An 18485-nucleotide genomic window follows, 5' to 3' on the forward strand; every position below is an offset into this window, starting at 1 on the left:
CTGACCTGTCTTATTTGGCTCAGCAGAACTGAAATGCTTTTACACACACACTCACATAAGCTCAGCGATTCTCTGCGCGATCAACCTCTCACATGTGTAAGCTGCGGGAGATTTCACTTGTCATGTTTGCATAGTAAGCTAACGATTAATAAGACGATGTCAGAGGAATTGGTGCACAAATTATCATCACTCACAGATCAGTGCTGTCGCTCTCTATACACAGTTCGCACGATTGCAAAGTGAAAGCAAAAAAACAAGCGCAAATTCAAACGCGACTTCAATATGTCACATATTGACAGTGGCTCACCGATGCCAATGACATAATTACCCAGCTACATTTCTGAAAGAATGCAAAAGCATTGACATATATTTTTCCTACAATAGCCCGACGGGCAGGGAAGAGAAAGATTTTGGTAGCCCGACTGAAAAAAATCGCTAGCTCCAGGACGTCGGGCTAGCGATATTGCGAGCCCTGTATCTGATTGAGGAATCACTCATCTTTGGAAAAGAGAGTTTATTACAGAGAAATGGCTCTTTCCAAAATAAAAGCTATACTATCCGCTTCTTCTGGGCTATATTCTCAGCAGCATAAGGAGAATCATGTGCTAACAGCTGTCTAAATGACTCGGCTAAAGTTAGTAGCATGCTTGCTTTTTTTTTTGTCTGCTTCCACTTGTCTTTGCACTAGGATGATGTCGGCGTAAATGTGCAGTCATATTCGTTGTGTTCCCACTAGTGCTTTCAGGTTAATCTCGTTGAAATGACCTTAACGCCACAACACGGCAAATCTCCGTTAACGAGCTACCGCCGATCGCTCCGTGCATGGGGCTAGACGGCCAACACGTTAACGAGCTAACTGCGCTAACACACTAGTTCACACCAATGTAATTGAGCATTGCATGGCACATCCAACATACTGTTTTACTTTAGTCCATGACTCGCTTACCTTCAGGGTCATACGTCACATGAAAACCAAAATAATTCCAAACGCCAGATCTGAATGAGGTTCAACTTGCCTGTTGCAAGTAGAGCTTAACTTCTGTCTCGCTAGCTTGCCCTGCGCTCTTCCTTCTGACTATGCTGTCTGTGTTGAGCGCTCAGTGGATCTGCGCTCGACAGTGCAGCCTAGGCGGAGTAGTCGAACACAGATTCACTGAGCGCTCAACACAGACAGCATCGTCAGAAGGAAAATTGATAAAATAAATTACAAATGTTGTATTGTTTGATACATATGCGTACCGAACCGAAAGCACTGTATCGAACGGTTCAATATCGATACGAATATCGTTGCACCCCTAAAATATATATATATATATATATATATATATATATATATACACACACATGCATACATACATACATACAGTGGAGCAAAAAAGTATTTAGTCAGCCACCGATTGTGCAAGTTCCCCCACTTAAAATGATGACAGAGGTCAGTAATTTACACCAGAGGTACACTTCAACTGTGAGAGACAGAATGTGAAAAAAAAATCCATGAATTCACATGGTAGGATTTGTAAAGAATTTATTCGTAAATCAGGGTGGAAAATAAGTATTTGGTCACCTCAAACAAGGAAAATCTCTGGCTCTCACAGACCTGTAACGTCTTCTGTAAGAAGCTTTTCTGTCCCCCACTCGTTACCTGTATGAATGGCACCTGTTTGAACTCATCATCTGTATAAAAGACACCTGTCCACAGCCTCAAACAGTCAGACTCCAAACTCCGCCATGGCCAAGACCAAAGAGCTTTCGAAGGACACCAGGAAAAGTATTGTAGACCTGCACCAGACTGGGAAGAGTGAATCTACAATAGGCAAGCAGCTTGGTGTGAAAAAATCAACTGTGGGAGCAATCATCAGAAAATGGAAGACATACAAGACCACTGATAATCTCCCTCCATCTGGGGCTCCACGCAAGATCTCATCCCGTGGGGTCAAAATGATCATGAGAACGGTGAGCAAAGATCCCAGAACCACACGGGGGGACCTGGTGAATGACCTGCAGAGAGCTGGGACCAAAGTAACAAAGGTCACCATCAGTAACACACTACAACGGCAGGGAATCAAATCCCGCAGTGCCAGACGTGTTCCGCTGCTGAAGCCAGTGCATGTCCAGGCCCGTCTGAAGTTTGCCAGAGAGCACATGGATGATACAGCAGAGGATTGGGAGAATGTCATGTGGTCAGATGAAACCAAAGTAGAACTTTTTGGTATAAACTCAACTCGTCGTGTTTGGAGGAAGAAGAATACTGAGTTGCATCCCAAGAACACCATACCTACTGTGAAGCATGGGGGTGGAAACATCATGCTATGGGGCTGTTTTTCTGCCAAGGGGACAGGACGACTGATCCGTGTTAAGGACAGAATGAATGGGGCCATGTATCGTGAGATTTTGAGCCAAAACCTCCTTCCATCAGTGAGAACTTTGAAGATGAAACGAGGCTGGGTCTTCCAACATGACAATGATCCAAAACACACCGCCCGGGCAACAAAGGAGTGGCTCTGTAAGAAGCATTTGAAAGTCCTGGAGTGGCCTAGCCAGTCTCCAGACCTCAACCCCATAGAAAATCTGTGGCGGGAGTTGAAAGTCCGTGTTGCTCGGCGACAGCCCCAAAACATCACTGCTCTCGAGAAGATCTGCATGGAGGAATGGGCCAAAATACCAGCTACTGTGTGTGCAAACCTGGTAAAGACCTATAGTAAACGTTTGACCTCTGTTATTGCCAACAAAGGTTAAGTTACAAAGTATTGAGTTGTATTTTTGTCATTGACCAAATACTTATTTTCCACCCTGATTTACGAATAAATTCTTTACAAATCCTACCATGTGGATTCATGGATTTTTTTTTTCACATTCTGTCTCTCACAGTTGAAGTGTACCTCTGGTGCAAATTACTGACCTCTGTCATCATTTTAGGTGGGGGAACTTGCACAATCGGTGGCTGACTAAATACTTTTTTGCCCCACTGTATATAACACAGTCTGGCCTCCCTGGTCTAAAAACACAGGAGAAAAGAAGGCTTCCCAAAGTAATCGGCAGCTCACCCCTACTTGCTCCGCACTTCCCACACATGCCGGTTCCCAGGACTTCACTCTTCTGGACAGAGATCTCCGATGTTATTCCCGGGATCTGCTGGAGCCACTCGCCTAGCTTGGGTGTCACCGCACCTAGTGCTCCGATTACCACGGGGACCACTGTTACCTTCACCCTCCACATCCTCTCGAGCTCTTCTCTGAGCCCTTGGTATTTCTCCAGCTTCTCGTGTTCCTTCTTCCTGATATTACTGTCATTCGGAACCGCTACATCGATCACTACGGCCGTCTTCTTCTGTTTGTCTACCACCACTATGTCCGGTTGGTTAGCCATCACCATTTTGTCCGTCTGTATCTGGAAGTCTCACAGGATCTTAGCTCGGACATTCTCCACCACCCTTGGGGGCATCTCCCATTTTGACCTCGGGACTTCCAGGTTATACTCGGCACAGATGTTCCTGTACACTATACCGGCCACTTGGTTATGGCGTTCCATGTATGCCTTGCCTGCTAGCATCTTGCACCCTGCTGTTATGTGCTGGATTGTCTCTGGGGCATCTTTACACAGCCTGCACCTGGGGTCTTGTCTGGTGTGATCTTGTGCTCAGAGCTTGTTCTTGTGCTGCCATGATTAGTGCCTCTGTGCTGTCTTTCAGTCCAGCTTTGTCCAGCCACTGGTAGGATTTCTGGATATCAGCCACCTCCTCTATCTGCCGGTGGTACATACCGTGCAGGGGCCTGTCCTTCCATGATGGTTCCTCGTCTCCCTCCTCTTTCTTGGGTTTCTGCTGCCTGAGGTATTCACTGAGCACTCGGTCAGTTGGGGCCATCTTCCCAATGTATTCTTGGATGTTCGTTGTCTCATCCTGGACTGTGGTGCTGACACTCACCAGTCCCCGGCCCCCTTCCTTCCGCTTAGCGTACAGCCTCAGGGGGCTGGACTTGGGGTGAAACCCTCCATGCATGGTAAGGAGCTTTCTTGTCTTTATGTCAGTGGCTTCTATCTCCTCCTTCGGCCAGCCTATTACCCCAGCAGGGTACCTGATCACGGGCAGGGCGTATGTGTTGATGGCCAGGATCTTGTTCTTACCATTCAGCTGACTCCTCAGGACTTGCCTGACCCTCTGCAGGTACTTGGTGGTTGCAGCCTTTCTAGCGGCCTCTTCATGGTTCCCATTTGCCTGCGGGATCCCCAGGTACTTGTAACTGTCCTCTATGTCTGCAATGTTGCCTTCTGGTAGTTCAGTTCCCTCAGTTCTGACTACCTTCCCTCTCTTTGTTACCATCTGACTACACTTCTCCAGCCCGAACGACATTCCAATGTCATTGCTGTATAGCCTGGTAGTGTGGATCAGTGAATCGATGTCTCGTTCACTCTTGGCATACAGCTTGATGTCATCCATGTACAGGAGGTGGCTGACAACTGCTCCGTTCCGTAGTCGGTATCCGTAGCCAGTCTTGTTAATGATCTCACTGAGGGGGTTCAGGCCTATGCAGAACAGCAGTGGGGACAGAGCATCTCCTCGTTAGATCCCACACTTGATGGTGACTTGTGCTATGGGCTTGGAGTTGGCCTCTAGTGTTGTACGCCACATCCCCATTGAGTTCCTAATGAAGGCTCTTAGGGTCCCATTGATCTTGTACAATTCTAGGCATTCCAGTATCCAGCTGTGGGGCATTGAGTCATAATAATTGTAATCAATCCAGGCAGTGCACAGGTTGGTCAGTCTGGCTGACTGTTCTGTCTACCAGTAGCTGGTGTTTTGCGCCTCTGGTATTCTTGCCAAGTCCTTTCTGTGTCCCGCTCATGTATTGACCCATGTGCCTGTTCATCTTAGCCGATATGATGCCTGACAGGAGCTTCCATGTAGTACTGAGGCAGGTTATTGGTCGGTAGTTGGAGGGGACCGGTCCCTTCTTGGGGTCCTTGGGGATCAGGAACGTCCGACCTTCGGTTAGCCATTCCGGGTGTCCCTCGTTAACTAGCAGCTGGTTCATTTGTGCTGCCAGACGCTCGTGGAGTGCAGTCAGCTTCTTCAGCCAGTAGGCGTGAACCATGTCGGGCCCTGGTGCTGTCCAACTCTTCATACTGGAGACCCTTTCTTGGATATCTGCCACTGTGATGGTTACTGGACCCTGTTCAGGGAGGTCGCTATGGTCTGCCCTCAGATCCACTAGCCACTGAGCATTGCCGTTATAGGTTGCGTCCTTCTCCCATATGCTCTTCCAGTATTGCTCTGTCTCCAGCCTTGGTGGTGCTGTTCTCTTATTATTCCCCAGTCAGACACTACTGACTGGGGAACGAGAAGGCAAACACGAGGACAGAAGTAAACTACACAGAGCATGGGGGTACAGGGACCCAAACCTAAGCAGTAGAACTCTCAATCCAAGGAGAACAGAAGAGCTAGAAGTACAAAGTAAAACCCAAACCACAATCATCCTAAGAAAACAAAAGTACAAAACTCAAAACACTGGCTCACCGACCCAGGACCGTGACAGTGGGAGGTGCTGTCCATGATGAACGTTAGGTTAGACAACATCCTCTCCTCAAAACATCCTCGATGGACTTCAGCGGACAGTCCTGGACAGTCCTGGCCCTTTGGACCAGAGATTAGAGAGATTTGACCTGCAAGGCTACTCAGGTTTCTTCATATCAGGGAAAGTAGGGCAGACACTTGCATGTCAAGGCAGTGAGGCTGGACCAGTCCCCTCACCTACATCGGCTCCAGAACCCTGCATTATCTACTGGATAAGACTCAGAGGATCAGCCAGATATGTCTAGATCTGTCCAGCAGCCTCCTCCTGGTAGGACATTCCCAGATAGACTTAAAGGAAACTCATTTCTGTTTGTATCCATAATCTCATTCTTTCAGTCCTCAGAGCTTGTGACCATATGCATGGGCAGGAACATAGCTCCACCTACAAATCTAAAACATCAGGGCCCGCTCTCTCCTCACCAGGGCAGATCAGCAGAGCATCCACATCACTGCAAACACAGCACTAATCTATCTGTCAATCTCCTGCTCCACTCTCCCCTCCCCTGTGAACTCCCTTAGATACTTAAACACCTCCAAATGGGGGAACTCGTCCGTGACCTGGAGTGAGCACTCCACCCTTTACCAGCTGAGAACCATGGCCTAAAACTTGGAGGTGCTACTTTCACCCACTTGTTGCACATTCAGATTCAAACTGCCCCAGTGAGAGCTGGAGGTCGTGACTCCATGAAGCGCTTTGTCTCTCCAAAGCGTGCTGCACATGCGTGTCTGTTACATGCTTCCTTGATATGGGTTGCGTGACCAGAGAACTCCAGCTCTCTCAGGTACAGTAGCTGCAGCTACGTCTCCAACATTCTGATGACTTCTAGTCTGGAAAGTTCCCCATCCAGACGATGAAGGCAGTGATGGCATCTGAGTCTTTCTTCTTTATAAACACTGACAGATACTGTGTGTTGCTTTAATTTAGGACCAGCTGCAACTGAATAAATTCACAATACAGTTAATAAGTCCCATTTATTAAAACTGTAAAGGTGGAATTGTTTGACTGGAGTCCTCTGACACCTAAAAACATTTGTATTTTTAAAGAAGCACCAATCAAAGCAGAAATAGAAAATTGTGTGAAACAGCAACAAACTGACAAATTCATTAAAAATTTAAATGACAGAAAAAAACACATCTGTGAGGTATGACAAAAATCTACCACAGACTTCAGTCAGTATGATGAGGGTTAATAGTGACATAATTATAACCTGTAGAGCTGCTTGAAGACTTTCCAACCATGTTGAATGATGTTGGATGTTTTTGTTCTGATCTGATCAAAATACTGTAACTGAGCTTGTGTCTTTGTTGTCTTATTTGCGTTTCATGAGGTGATACCTGATAATCTCTGCACCAGATCAGTCCTGTTCATCTTCATTAAAGCCTTTCTGGTCTCCTCCACACTCTTTCCTCTGTACATCTCCTCCATCAGCTCCACTACATCCTGTGTGTTTGCTGTTTTCAGTCGGCCCCTTGGCTCGGATGATAGATCTTTCTCCAGTTCAGTGAGTGACTTGAACTCAGCAAAGTCCTCTGGACTCAACTGGTTCAGTGTTTCAATGAGCAGCTTCTTAGTCGTCATAGTTACCACCTGGAAAATGAAGAAATCATATTATACATGAAGGACAGCATGTCTGCTGTTTGTTCATTTGATGGATGGAAACTGACTGCTTTGTATTTCACTAATGACAACATTACTGACATGGACGTTTGTTACTTTTCTATCACCCAAATGAAAACTGTGATTGGACGTGAACGTCAAACATCAGCTTGAACCTTGAGTAAAATTGTGTAATAAAAACATGCAACCCACAGCAGCGTGTGTGTGAGTTTGAGTTCAGCTTGTTGGAAAGGCCCTCCACAACAGTCTCGTTTTCTTTTCTTTTTTTTTGTGTGTGTCCCGTTTGGATCTTTAGCCATCAGAATTGTTGTCTGAAGGCCAAGAAAGATGCCAAGTGGATTTGTTTTACCAAGTGGATCATCGTGGCCTTGCCATATTGGTCCATTTGATTGACCTTTATTATAATTATGTATTTATTTTATTTTCGGTTGCTACAAACGGGACAGACATGACTGGGGGATAGGACAGGGAGAAAGAATGGAAGAAAGAGAGGGAGAGAAAGAAAACCAAAGGGGAGAAGAGACGGTGAGAAGGGGGGAAGAAAGAAAGAAAAACAAACAAAACGCCTGGATCACCTGTATGGAGAAAAAAAAAACAGAAGAGAAAGAAAACAAAAAAAAAAAAGAGCAACATAATAAAAACAGCACCATCACAATAAACTAGAAACCACCAACCCCCAACACACAGGGCATCAGCCACCGGCAGGGAGTGTGGTGAGGGGAGATAGGCCTCCGTACTTTGGAGGGCCTGAGATGTACCCAGAGAGGTTGGGTCTTATAGACGCAGACGAACAGGTGCACGCGGACACAAACCTGCATTCCCACCCCATATGCACAACCAAATACTCGGCACTCACCCAACGTGTAGACAGACACAAATAGACACTGCACAGACAGTCGCACTCCCCAAACATACTCTATATCCCAGGTCCAGGTACCCCCCGCCCTCAGAGGGGCAAGCCGCACCTAGACCCAGGAGATGTAACCCTTCTCTCTGGGGTGGAGGCAGTCTCGTTTTCAAATGTGCCTCCTTGCGACAATGAATTGCCCACCCCTGGTTTATACAAACTCTTTCAAATTAAAAGCCCTCTAGATTCTCACAGGTGAGAAACACTTTAATTCTCAACAAGGCTTTTATTTATGATAGAAGTAACTTTTAAGTTTAAACTGCAGATGTCTATTATTAAAAGATACCTCCGTTATAAAGCTTTCAAATGTATTAAAATGTTCATATATTTTTGTATCACATGCCATTACATCCTGTCACACACACACACACACACACACACACACACACACACACACACACACACACACACACGCTAATAAGTAAGCTTGAAAAACAGGAAATGCTATGCAACTGTCTCTTGGTATAAATAAATCTGACTGCAAAGCCTCGGGTGTGAGTATCACTCGATCACTCACCCGTGCACGTAGCTCTATAAAACTCCTTTTGACTGTCTTGTATTCCTTCATCGTATTTAAAAATGTCACACACCACTGACAATTTACTTACATGAAGAAGCCTTTTAAAAACAAGCGTGTCCATGCTGACAGGTGTACACACGGGGACTCACACACACAAACTACACCCTTTTTGGCTCCTACCTCAAAGCACACTGTGCGCTGTCGATCTTACTGCTGCACAATAATGTTTAACATTTAGTATTTACTGTTATATTCACATAGATCATCATGATGTTGTTTATTCTATTGCTCTCGTCTTCTTCTGCTTGTTTTCTTTTTTCTTTCTCAACAGGTGATCCAGGTTAAAATAAAAACTCTTTCTCTCCCTCTCTTTCTTTCTCCCTGTCCTATCCCCCAGTCATGTCTGTCCCGTCTGTAACAACCAAAAATAAAATAAATACATAATTATAATGAAGGTCAATCAAATGGACAAATATGGCAAGGCCATGATGATCCAACTGGTAAAGTAAAGCATCTTTCTTGGCCTTCAGGCAACAATTCTGATGGCTAAAGATCCAAACGGGACACAAAAAAAAAAAGTCTTTCCTGGAGAAATTTGAGGTTGCAGATGTCACCCATCACTATACTGTACCCCAAAGTGTCCCGAAAACTCAAAAGCTCCGCAGTTTAACATGGCCCGGGTGTGTAGTTGACACTGACCAAATATGAAGGTTATCAAACCCCAAATAGGTGGCGCTACGGAGCCATTTTCCAATGCTCATATGTAAAACCATTAAAATACGAAATGTTTCACCAGACCTGATGCGTGTGCAAAACTTCCTGAGTTTTTGAGTATGTTTAGGCCCTCAAACAGGCCCTTGTTTTGCCTGAATAATAATAATAATAATAATAATAATAATAATAATAATAATAATAATAATAATAAGAAGAAGAAGAAGAAGAAACAGAGCAGATAGAGGGCCTTCGCACTCCCCTAACAAGGAAGCAGAACTACGAATGTGAACTTCCAGGAGGAAGCAGAACTTAATGCCGCGCTTACCTTCAATACTTCATGTAAAATGTGAACACCTGGAATCACTGCTGATGGAAAATCATTCTTCAGTGTTTGTGAAGCAGCTTAGTGTGAGGCACTGTTCTCCCGCTGCTTTCTCTCACTTTCTGTAAACGCTGAGGCGGAAAAACCTCCGCTTTTCTGCGTCTCTCTCCTCCCAGCTGTCAGCCCGCCTGAATAACGGAGGCGCCTTGATGCGACTGTTGTTCTAATTTTGCGCCATAGAAATAAACCGAGTTGAAATAGATGTTACCGCCTTTCCATCAACGTTACCTTTGGCTCAGGTATGAGTAGAAAGAGTGACGTCGTGTCTCTTTAATCAGTCTCTGCATCTCCAAAGCAACAACGGATACACCGAGTTTAATAAATACTGAATCCGTTAATAATAATAAAAAGTTCCATAATCCAAAGTAAGCATCACATTCACATGCTAACTAGAGCTACTTATGTCTGACTGAACACTCTTAAGCTGTAATTTACCACAGACGGTATAAATCTTTAATACTGTGTGTTTCTGTTATTCACTAAACATCTGTCAACGACCAGGAAGACCTGCAGTCTCCTGGAGAGCCAACAGGGGGCGAAACCAACCCACTGAATTAACAATGGTACAGGGACGAACGCTGGTTTGAGGGCGGAGTCCTTCACTCTGTCGTCAGTGGAAACATTATTGCTGCAGACTCCACATTAACACTGTGAGAAGCATCCAGTTTCAAAGATGCTTCGTCTGTTTCATCGTGTTTAATGTTCAAGATGAGGATGATTTACAGCCTGAATCTACTGAATGAAAGCTGAGTTAGAGTCACACTCACTCTCTTCAACAGTGCAGCTCCATGTTCATCCACAGAGTGTTTCTCTGAGGAGGAAAGACATTTACAATCAACTCTGAGGATTCAAACATCATCACACATCCAAGTAGAATCAGCCTTCAGACGACACAGATGATTTAAAAGAGAAAATCATGTGAAACTATAAAATGACATAAGAACCCAACAAAGAAACCCTCCATCCTGTCCAACCAAAGTAACTGGGGGTTCCCAGCTGTGATAATGAGAGAGGGTACACCTGTCCACCTCAGGTTTTAAACAGACAGACAACCTTTCACACCCACATTTAATTTAGAACCAGCAATAAAGCCAACAAGCATGTGTTTGGACTGGAAACCAGAGCACTCTGAGGAAAAGCATGCAGGCACAGGGAGAACATGCAAACTCCACACAGAAAGGTTCCAGCCAACCAGGAGGCTCAAACACACAACCTTCATGCTGTGAGGACACAGTGCTAACCACTGCACCACCATGACACCACCAACACAAAAACCTGTTGATGACACAGAGTTTACACTCATGCATGTTGGTCTTACCTCTGGATGCTGAGCTGCTCTCTGGTAACTTCTGCACCAGATCAGTTCTGTTCATGTGCATGAAAACTTCTCTGGTCACCTCCACAGACTGATGACCAAGTTCATCCATCATCAGATTCATTATATCTGCTCTGGTTGATGATGGACTCTGTGATTTGTATGACAGACTCATCCAAATAAAAATTGACTTCAGGAATCTCTTGAACTCCTCGAGCTCGGAATTCCTCAAATCATTCAAAGCTTCCAAAAGCAGTTGTTTCACAGCTGCCACCATTGCCACCTGGAAAAGTCATTCAATTTGCAGGACATTTATTTATTTATCCATTTTATCCAAATAAGCTCTTTTAGAAAGTTCAGTATGATTTCTCATAATCACAAAAAAGCAGAAATCATGAGAAAAATGACTCAACATGAGAACTGATGATACTTTAGTCCTCTGACTTTCAGCCTGCTGTCTTGTACTGAATCAGAGATGTGACATGACTCACTTTGTGGATCAGTGCAGAGCGTCGTTCATCCACAGAGTGTTTCTCTGAGGAGCAAAGTGCTCAAAGTCACTCCCAAGAGACTTACTTACCAACTAACAGTTGTATAATCTTCAACATTACATTTAAAGCTCAACCATGATAGACACTGTTTGTGTTATTCAGTCTCTCAGACTGAAGGAGTCACTTTTTGTCATTTTTTTGTTCCTTGAACACTCATAAATTCTGATTTGGACAACAATCTGTCTTTTCTCTACAATATTTTTATGAAAAACAAAAACTTTACTTATGAGACATCTTAACCACCAGAGTTCATTTAACTTATTTCATCTTTGTTGTCTTACTTTTGGGTTCTGGGCTGCAGTCTGACGGCCACTGAGCCAGATCAGTCCCCTTCATCTCGTTTAAACCCTCCATGGTCTCCTCCACTGACCGCTCACCGTAAGTCAGGACCATGAAAAACACCGTGTCCTGCAGGTCTGTCCTCATGTAGATGATTCTTTGGATGTCTGACTAATGTTTGTAATGAATTTTACGCAGGACTTCCTTGAAAACCTCAAGTTCCCAGTAACTCAGACCAGCCAGGGTTTCCAAAATCAGCTCAATAACAGACGCCAACGTTTCTACCTGAGAAAAAAAAGGTAAATGCGACTTTTCTCCAGGTTTTTTTTCATCTCATCAACGTCTCATAAATGTTTAGATTACACCAGACACAGTTACAAGCAAATGATGTAAGTGATAATTACACACCTGATTAACATTTATTCCAACCTGATGAATTTAATCTTTCTGTTTATCTTTTCTACATGTAGGAGTTTTTTAAACTGAACATGTTCAGTGAACGCTGCATCATTTAAATACAGTCATAGGTGATATTACTCACTTTCTGGCTCAGCGCAGCCCAGTATTCATCCACAAAGTTTCTCTGGGAGAAATATTACAATATCATGGTTACCATGAGAAAAGAAAGTGTAGCAGCTCCACAGCAGACTCGTCCACAGTTTAATGCTTTTCAGCACAATCTTTATTCATACTTACACTCGGTTGCTGTTACAAACACACACAGCTGCAGCTTTTCAGCCGCCACAACAACAACTCTCAGGATCAGGTACAGATTTTAAAGGCGATGCTGGCAAAGTTAGAAAGGTGCCGGCTGTGAACAACACCTCATCTATCTATTACTTCATTTGCTCTCTTTAGGCTCCACAATGATTGTCTGTCTAGTGTCTGTCGTCCACCTTAAATCCATTCATAACTTATTTAACGTCAGGGTTAATGATCAGAAAACAATTAAGTGTGTAAGGAAAGAATTTAGTCGTTTGTAATCTTAATATTAATGTCTGTGTTTTATTTAACAATATCTATTATTAAACACTTCAGTGAAAAAAATCCTCCTGCCTTCTTTCAGGAAGACAAAAAAGCTTCCATTGTTCAGTTTTTGTGACTTGGTTCAAAGATTTTGAATCAACTCTTGATAAATTTTTTTATTAGGGATAATTATTCTCTTACCTTTGAGTCCTGAGCTGCTCTCTGACAGCCTCTGCACCAGATCAGTTCTCTGCATGTCCCTGAAAACATCAATGGTTACCTCCACAGACTGTTGGCCACATGTTTGCACCATCGCGTTCACTATATGTTTTCTGTTTGTACTCGGTGGGAATTGTGGAAGGCCCCTCTGAAAACATGTGAACTGCAGGAACCACATGAACTCCTTGAGACCCTGATCACTCAAATCCTCCCGTGTTTCTAGAAGCAGATCTTTAACAGCTGCCATTGTTGCAACCTGGAAAATTCAAACATTCATGAAGAAAAATTAAATATTAATGTTTCTGTTGCTGTTTTAAATATTAAAACTAATTAAAGACATTTAAATCATGTTTTCTCTAAAAACTTAAAGATAAAAAAGCCAACATTTATAAAGAAAATATATCATTTCCACACTAAGACTTTTTTTTAGCAATTACATTAGGCATTTCTATGATAATGTATGATTTTTCTGATGATCACCTAAACCACAGATACATTTAGTAACGAGGGCCTGAGCATTCACAGTGTGAAGACCTTGCTGTGTATTCACTATTATTATTATTGTCTGTGAAGGTTCCCAGTCATCCAGGTCATCGTAGTCTAAGGAGCTTGGAAAGAAAAGTGTCTGGACTTCTTTAAGTTGCTTGAAGACGTGTCACCTCTCATCCAAGAAGCTTCTTCAGTTCTAGGATCAAATGGTGGAGAGTCCCAGATTTAAACCCAGTGGGAGTTTCCCCCCAAAGACGGACGAAGGACCCCCTGATGATCCTCTACCTAATCACATGAGCCAAGGTTATTGGTGAGGACAATTCAATAATCGCTGATTATTGGTGGGGACATGTCCCTTCCGTCCATGCCAAATCTACGCCCTTGCTCCTTAGACTATCTGGGATAATAAATTTCATATTGCATGCATATATGTCTACCAATTAAATCTGGCCTGAGGTCTGCCATGTTTTAAATTCAGTTATTTCTCTCAGAAATTTGAGATCAAAATTACGACTGTGTTACCTTTATACTGTCACTAGTTAGTGCAAAAAGCTCAATGGGACATAGAAACCTTTAAATTAAATTCCATCACCTGATATATATTCTCAAATAATATCAAAGCTTTGAAAGCTGTTTACGGTCAGAATTTTTTGAAAACTGTAATTGTAAATAAATTCAAACAATTGAGCTTCTCTCTCTGTGTTAAATATAATTCCCCAAAGCAATGATAACTTCATTGTATCCACAGAAGGGAGTTCCAAGCTCGAGTGAATAAATAACTACTTGATATCTTCAGTGGCACAGGAGACGAGTGGACATCATATTTCTTGCAATGATGCAATAAATGACTTTGCCTCTAGAAAAACTAGAAAACAGGTTCAAAGAAGAGGGAGGAGAAAAGTAGAGTTATGTTTGATTCCTAAACCGTGTTTTGGGAAGCTCAGGTAGATATTATTGGCTCATCATTCAAACCCTTTTTACTGCAGACAGGCACAGTGCAATACTCATTACACTAGAATTTAAAATCTGACATTTTACTTGATGCCAGAGGAGAGTCCTGAGGGTCGTTTTACATTTAAAAAATGCAAATTTAAAAATATGTTCAGTTTGAATATAGATACAGTCACCTATATAACAAATTCAAATCAGCTGCAACAAAAGGCTAATACACACATTAATGAATCAGTAATTAAGGCCAGTGACATCATGTAAATGATCCTGATTTCATTTTAGGTACTTTAGGTGAAGTCTGACGCTCAAAGCTTTGCAGATTAATTACAAAGTAAGTTGATTGAGGAGGATCGTGACTTTAAAGTGTTTAAATATTTGTTTAGCCAGTTGGAAAAAAGTAGACAACATTGTTTAAACTCGGATGCAGACATCGTACACTGCGTTTATGTCACTATATTTATTTATTCATTTCAAAGGTCAATTTATAAAATTTAATTATTCACTAAAACGAATTCTTCGAGTTTAATTCTGGTTTATTTTTAAGGACAATAAATGTTTGCATTATGTTTTACTTTATAGAAGATAATGAAATCTGAAAATAAATTTATGACAGTTTGAGTCATGGATAAAAACATGGCTGATGACATCGTCAGTTCATTTTTAAATGATACAATTTACATTTTTAATATAAAAAATTTTAAATATCCAAAGTGTTTCATGTAAAATGGATCAATTAAAGGAGAGTCACTGAGGAGCAAAGGCACCACATAGCAGAACAATTTTCCACAAAGAAAAGACATCTCCACCTTTTTAATGTAAACATGTTATGTTCAGGTAGATCGTGTACGTTTGGTCTAAAAATGTGTTTTTTTCCCAACACATTTACTTCTTTGAAAGGTCTTCAACGAGAAATTTCTCATTTGCCAAAAGGCTTTCATAGAAGATGTCTTTGCAGGCTGCACTGGCTTTCAGGGGACCACTGTAGAGCTCCCTCATCCTGTCCTGAGAGGTAGGCAGAGCTCTAATTTTGTCATATTGTTCTTGGTCGATAACTTCCTTGTCTTGGAGCTCATCCAAAATGGGTGCGATGTTGCTCACTCTCTGGATCAGCTGGACTCTGTGTTTGTCCACAAAATGCTTTCCTGGAGAAAAAAAGGAAAGAAATACAATAAAAGTTTACGGTTGTTTATCATGTGAAAATTTTATTCACTTTATTCTCAGCTTTCATAACAAAATGCTTTAAAAAAATCACACTTATTTCATAATTAAAATTAATTAAATGTTAAAAATAGAACATAAATGATGTCTTTCACTTTTTTCATCCAGACATTGAAACATTATTGTGTTTCCTGAATTTCCAAGAGTCAAGTTAATGTTGCAGTTTCCTCTTTTATTACAGAGAATCTAGTGAGCTGGTTTCACTCGCTGCTGGATGCTTCATTCACATCTTTTAGCCGACTTTCAGAGGGTACTTCACGTGATCTTGGTTGTCAGCCATGGGGGGTCCAGGTTTTTTAGACAGACAGACCCATCATGATGAGCCCCCACAGATTTTTGTCTCAGCCCAGACCTGTCCTGGGTTTTTAGCAGCAGCACTCCTGACTTTGGGAATGGTTGCTTTAGTTGTTGTTTTTGGATTGTGCAGAACAGACTGTGGTGCTCATGGTCAAGGTTACATCAAGGGCAGCAAACACCAAATTAAATTTAAGGTAATGATACTGAATTCCACCTTAACAGCAGCTTCATTCTTCATACTAAAGAACACTGAGGCAATCGTTGATTCAGTGCCATATAAATAAAATTGAATTGAACGGATTGAATTGAATTGGAAATCAGCCATCACAGCTCATGGAACATCTGCTTATAAGCCTGCTGAGTTCAGTTGGCTAAATCCACAAATAGTAGCAGCGTCGGTCAGCTGATCATAACCTTTACACAGAAGCCACCTGTGCTCACAAGAGAAATTATTATGATTTATTTTTAAGTGATTTCTGTCCTCATGCTGCAGCACCACAGCCGAACTTAGGGTTTAGTGATGTGTCATTCACAAACGAGCCGACACAAAGAGCTCATTCTTTGTAGCAAATGACAAAAGCCGACTCTTCAGCCTCAACCACTCAGCCCTGCCGAGAATCCATGCAACCAGCAGCTTTGGTGGGCACACCGTGTGACCAATGGCATGCAGGGACAGATAAGGATCAGACAGTTATGTGAATAAAGGAAGGGGGCGAACAGCGAGTGTAGTGGTACGGACCAGGTACTCAGAGCACCACAGAAAAGTGATGAAACAAGCAAAAATGGAAAAGGAGCAGCATCTGGCTGCATTTCATTGATTTTGGAGACCAAACAGCTGAGAGCAGACTCTTTAAAATCAGGAGCTGGCTAAAATGATACTTCTTTTTAGACTGCAGGAACACCACAAAGCACGTCACCAAAGTCTCAAAGACTTGTGTAGCAGCCATAATTGAATGTATTGAATTTTGATGATCACTGGGTTTTTATTTGTTTGGTTGTTATGGGAGTCACGTGGGTGCTAGCGGTGACATAGATGGGCGTTGTCAGTCTGTCATTCACTGGTTTTGATTTTGACAGAGAGGAAGGCTGGGTAGCCGTAGTTTTTGTTGACCGCTGCACAACATGTTTCGCTTCGTTATATTAGAGCCTGTGACGTTGTAAGAGTCTGAATCAGGAGCCGATGACATTACTCTGTAAACTCTCAAAGCACTTTAATAAACAAGCAAACAATTCCACCTCTCGCATTATTGCGTAAAGTTGACAGCGCGTCAGGCAAATAGGCAGGCTTCATCCCCGGCCTCTAGCGACTGTGGAAGTCGCTACAACTTGTTTTCATTTCTGTGCCTCACAGTGCACACATCTTTTTTTTTTTTTCATTACTCTTGACCTCAGGCTAAGTTATAGTTTGAGTCAGGATCAGTTACAGGGAGAGGACTTCATGCTGCACCTACCGTCTGCCATTGTACATCCACCAGATGCTGCAGCTGGAACAAGCAGAGGGGAAAAACTATTGATTAATACTGATGATGATGTTTTACACTGATAGAATATAAACAACTTCCTTCTGTCCACAGGATGAAGGGCTGCTCAGATTTAAAACTGTGCACCTTATTTGTTTCCAGTTGGTTGAAAACAATAAACGATGGGCTGATGCACCAGAAAACATTAAAACCAACTAAATCATGGCTCTTCTTTAGGTTATTAATATTTGGCTCCACTGGACATGCATAGATAAGCTCATTTCAGGATTAGGTTATCTTATCTTTTCTTTATTTTATTCGATCTATTGCTAATAAAACATTGCTAATAAAAACAGCACGCTGCCCTAGTAACCAATGTGCTGATTACAACTGTGAGAATAGCTGAGAAAATGTTCCCCCTTCAGACTTTTTTAAACAGTTTTGCTTCCGTTTTAAACTTTATTTGTTGTACAGATGTGCGGATACGTCAGCGGTCCTTCCAGTAGTTGCTCATTATTAGGTTTCGCTCCGTACGATACAATAATCTAACACTCAGTCTTCAAACCCTGACACCGAGCTAGCGCAGCGGTTTGTGTCGGGTTTAAAATATGAATCTAATCGCAGATTCTTACCTCTGCGCTGCTGTCGATTTGTTTCAGGATCTCCAGAACCACCGAAGCGCCTCCTCCGCGGTAAAGTCTGTGACCTGCAGCCGGCTTTTCCCTACTTCCTCTTTTTTAACATTACGCGCGCCTTTTTCACGTTTTCTCTGCAGTCCAGAAGCAGATGATTTCAGACCATATGTTGTGCCAGAGTGATTCATTCAGTGTTTCGTTTTTTAGGTACTTTGGGTGAAGTTTGATGCTCAAATCTTCACAGATTAAGTTGATTAAGGAGTTGAAAGTGTTTGTTTAGCCACTTTGAAAAAAGTCCTGTAACTTCCTAAGACCCGAGCGCTTGATTGGGACGTGATGAATGTGAAAACAAAGAATTATCTTTTTACCTAATTTTGCTCTACAATGGCCTGATA

The 18485-nt window shown here is 42.5% G+C and overlaps 2 protein-coding genes across 2 annotated transcripts in view; both read right to left on the minus strand.

The window, feature by feature from the left end:
* Positions 1–10033, minus strand: part of LOC309717981 (uncharacterized protein) — a gene marked incomplete at its 3' end in the record, with an annotated part of 25490 nt that extends 15457 nt beyond the window's left edge. Inside the window, exons 1-2 of the mRNA XM_082552922.1 lie at positions 9654–10033; positions 6905–7157 (exon numbers count right to left, since the gene is read on the minus strand). Of these exons, the coding sequence (XP_082409048.1) occupies positions 6905–7148 (244 nt within the window). The 5' untranslated portion in view covers positions 7149–7157; positions 9654–10033. The remainder of the gene's footprint in view (positions 1–6904; positions 7158–9653) is intronic.
* The window catches only part of LOC309717172 (uncharacterized protein), a 55323-nt gene continuing 38801 nt past the window's right edge, over positions 1964–18485 (minus strand). The window contains exon 2 of the mRNA XM_082551525.1: positions 1964–3405. The gene's annotated coding sequence lies outside the window, so the exon portion shown is untranslated. The remainder of the gene's footprint in view (positions 3406–18485) is intronic.

Source organism: Aulonocara stuartgranti (assembly GCF_965226115.1).
Source record: "Aulonocara stuartgranti genome assembly, chromosome: 11".
Taxonomy (NCBI): Eukaryota; Metazoa; Chordata; class Actinopteri; order Cichliformes; family Cichlidae; genus Aulonocara; species Aulonocara stuartgranti.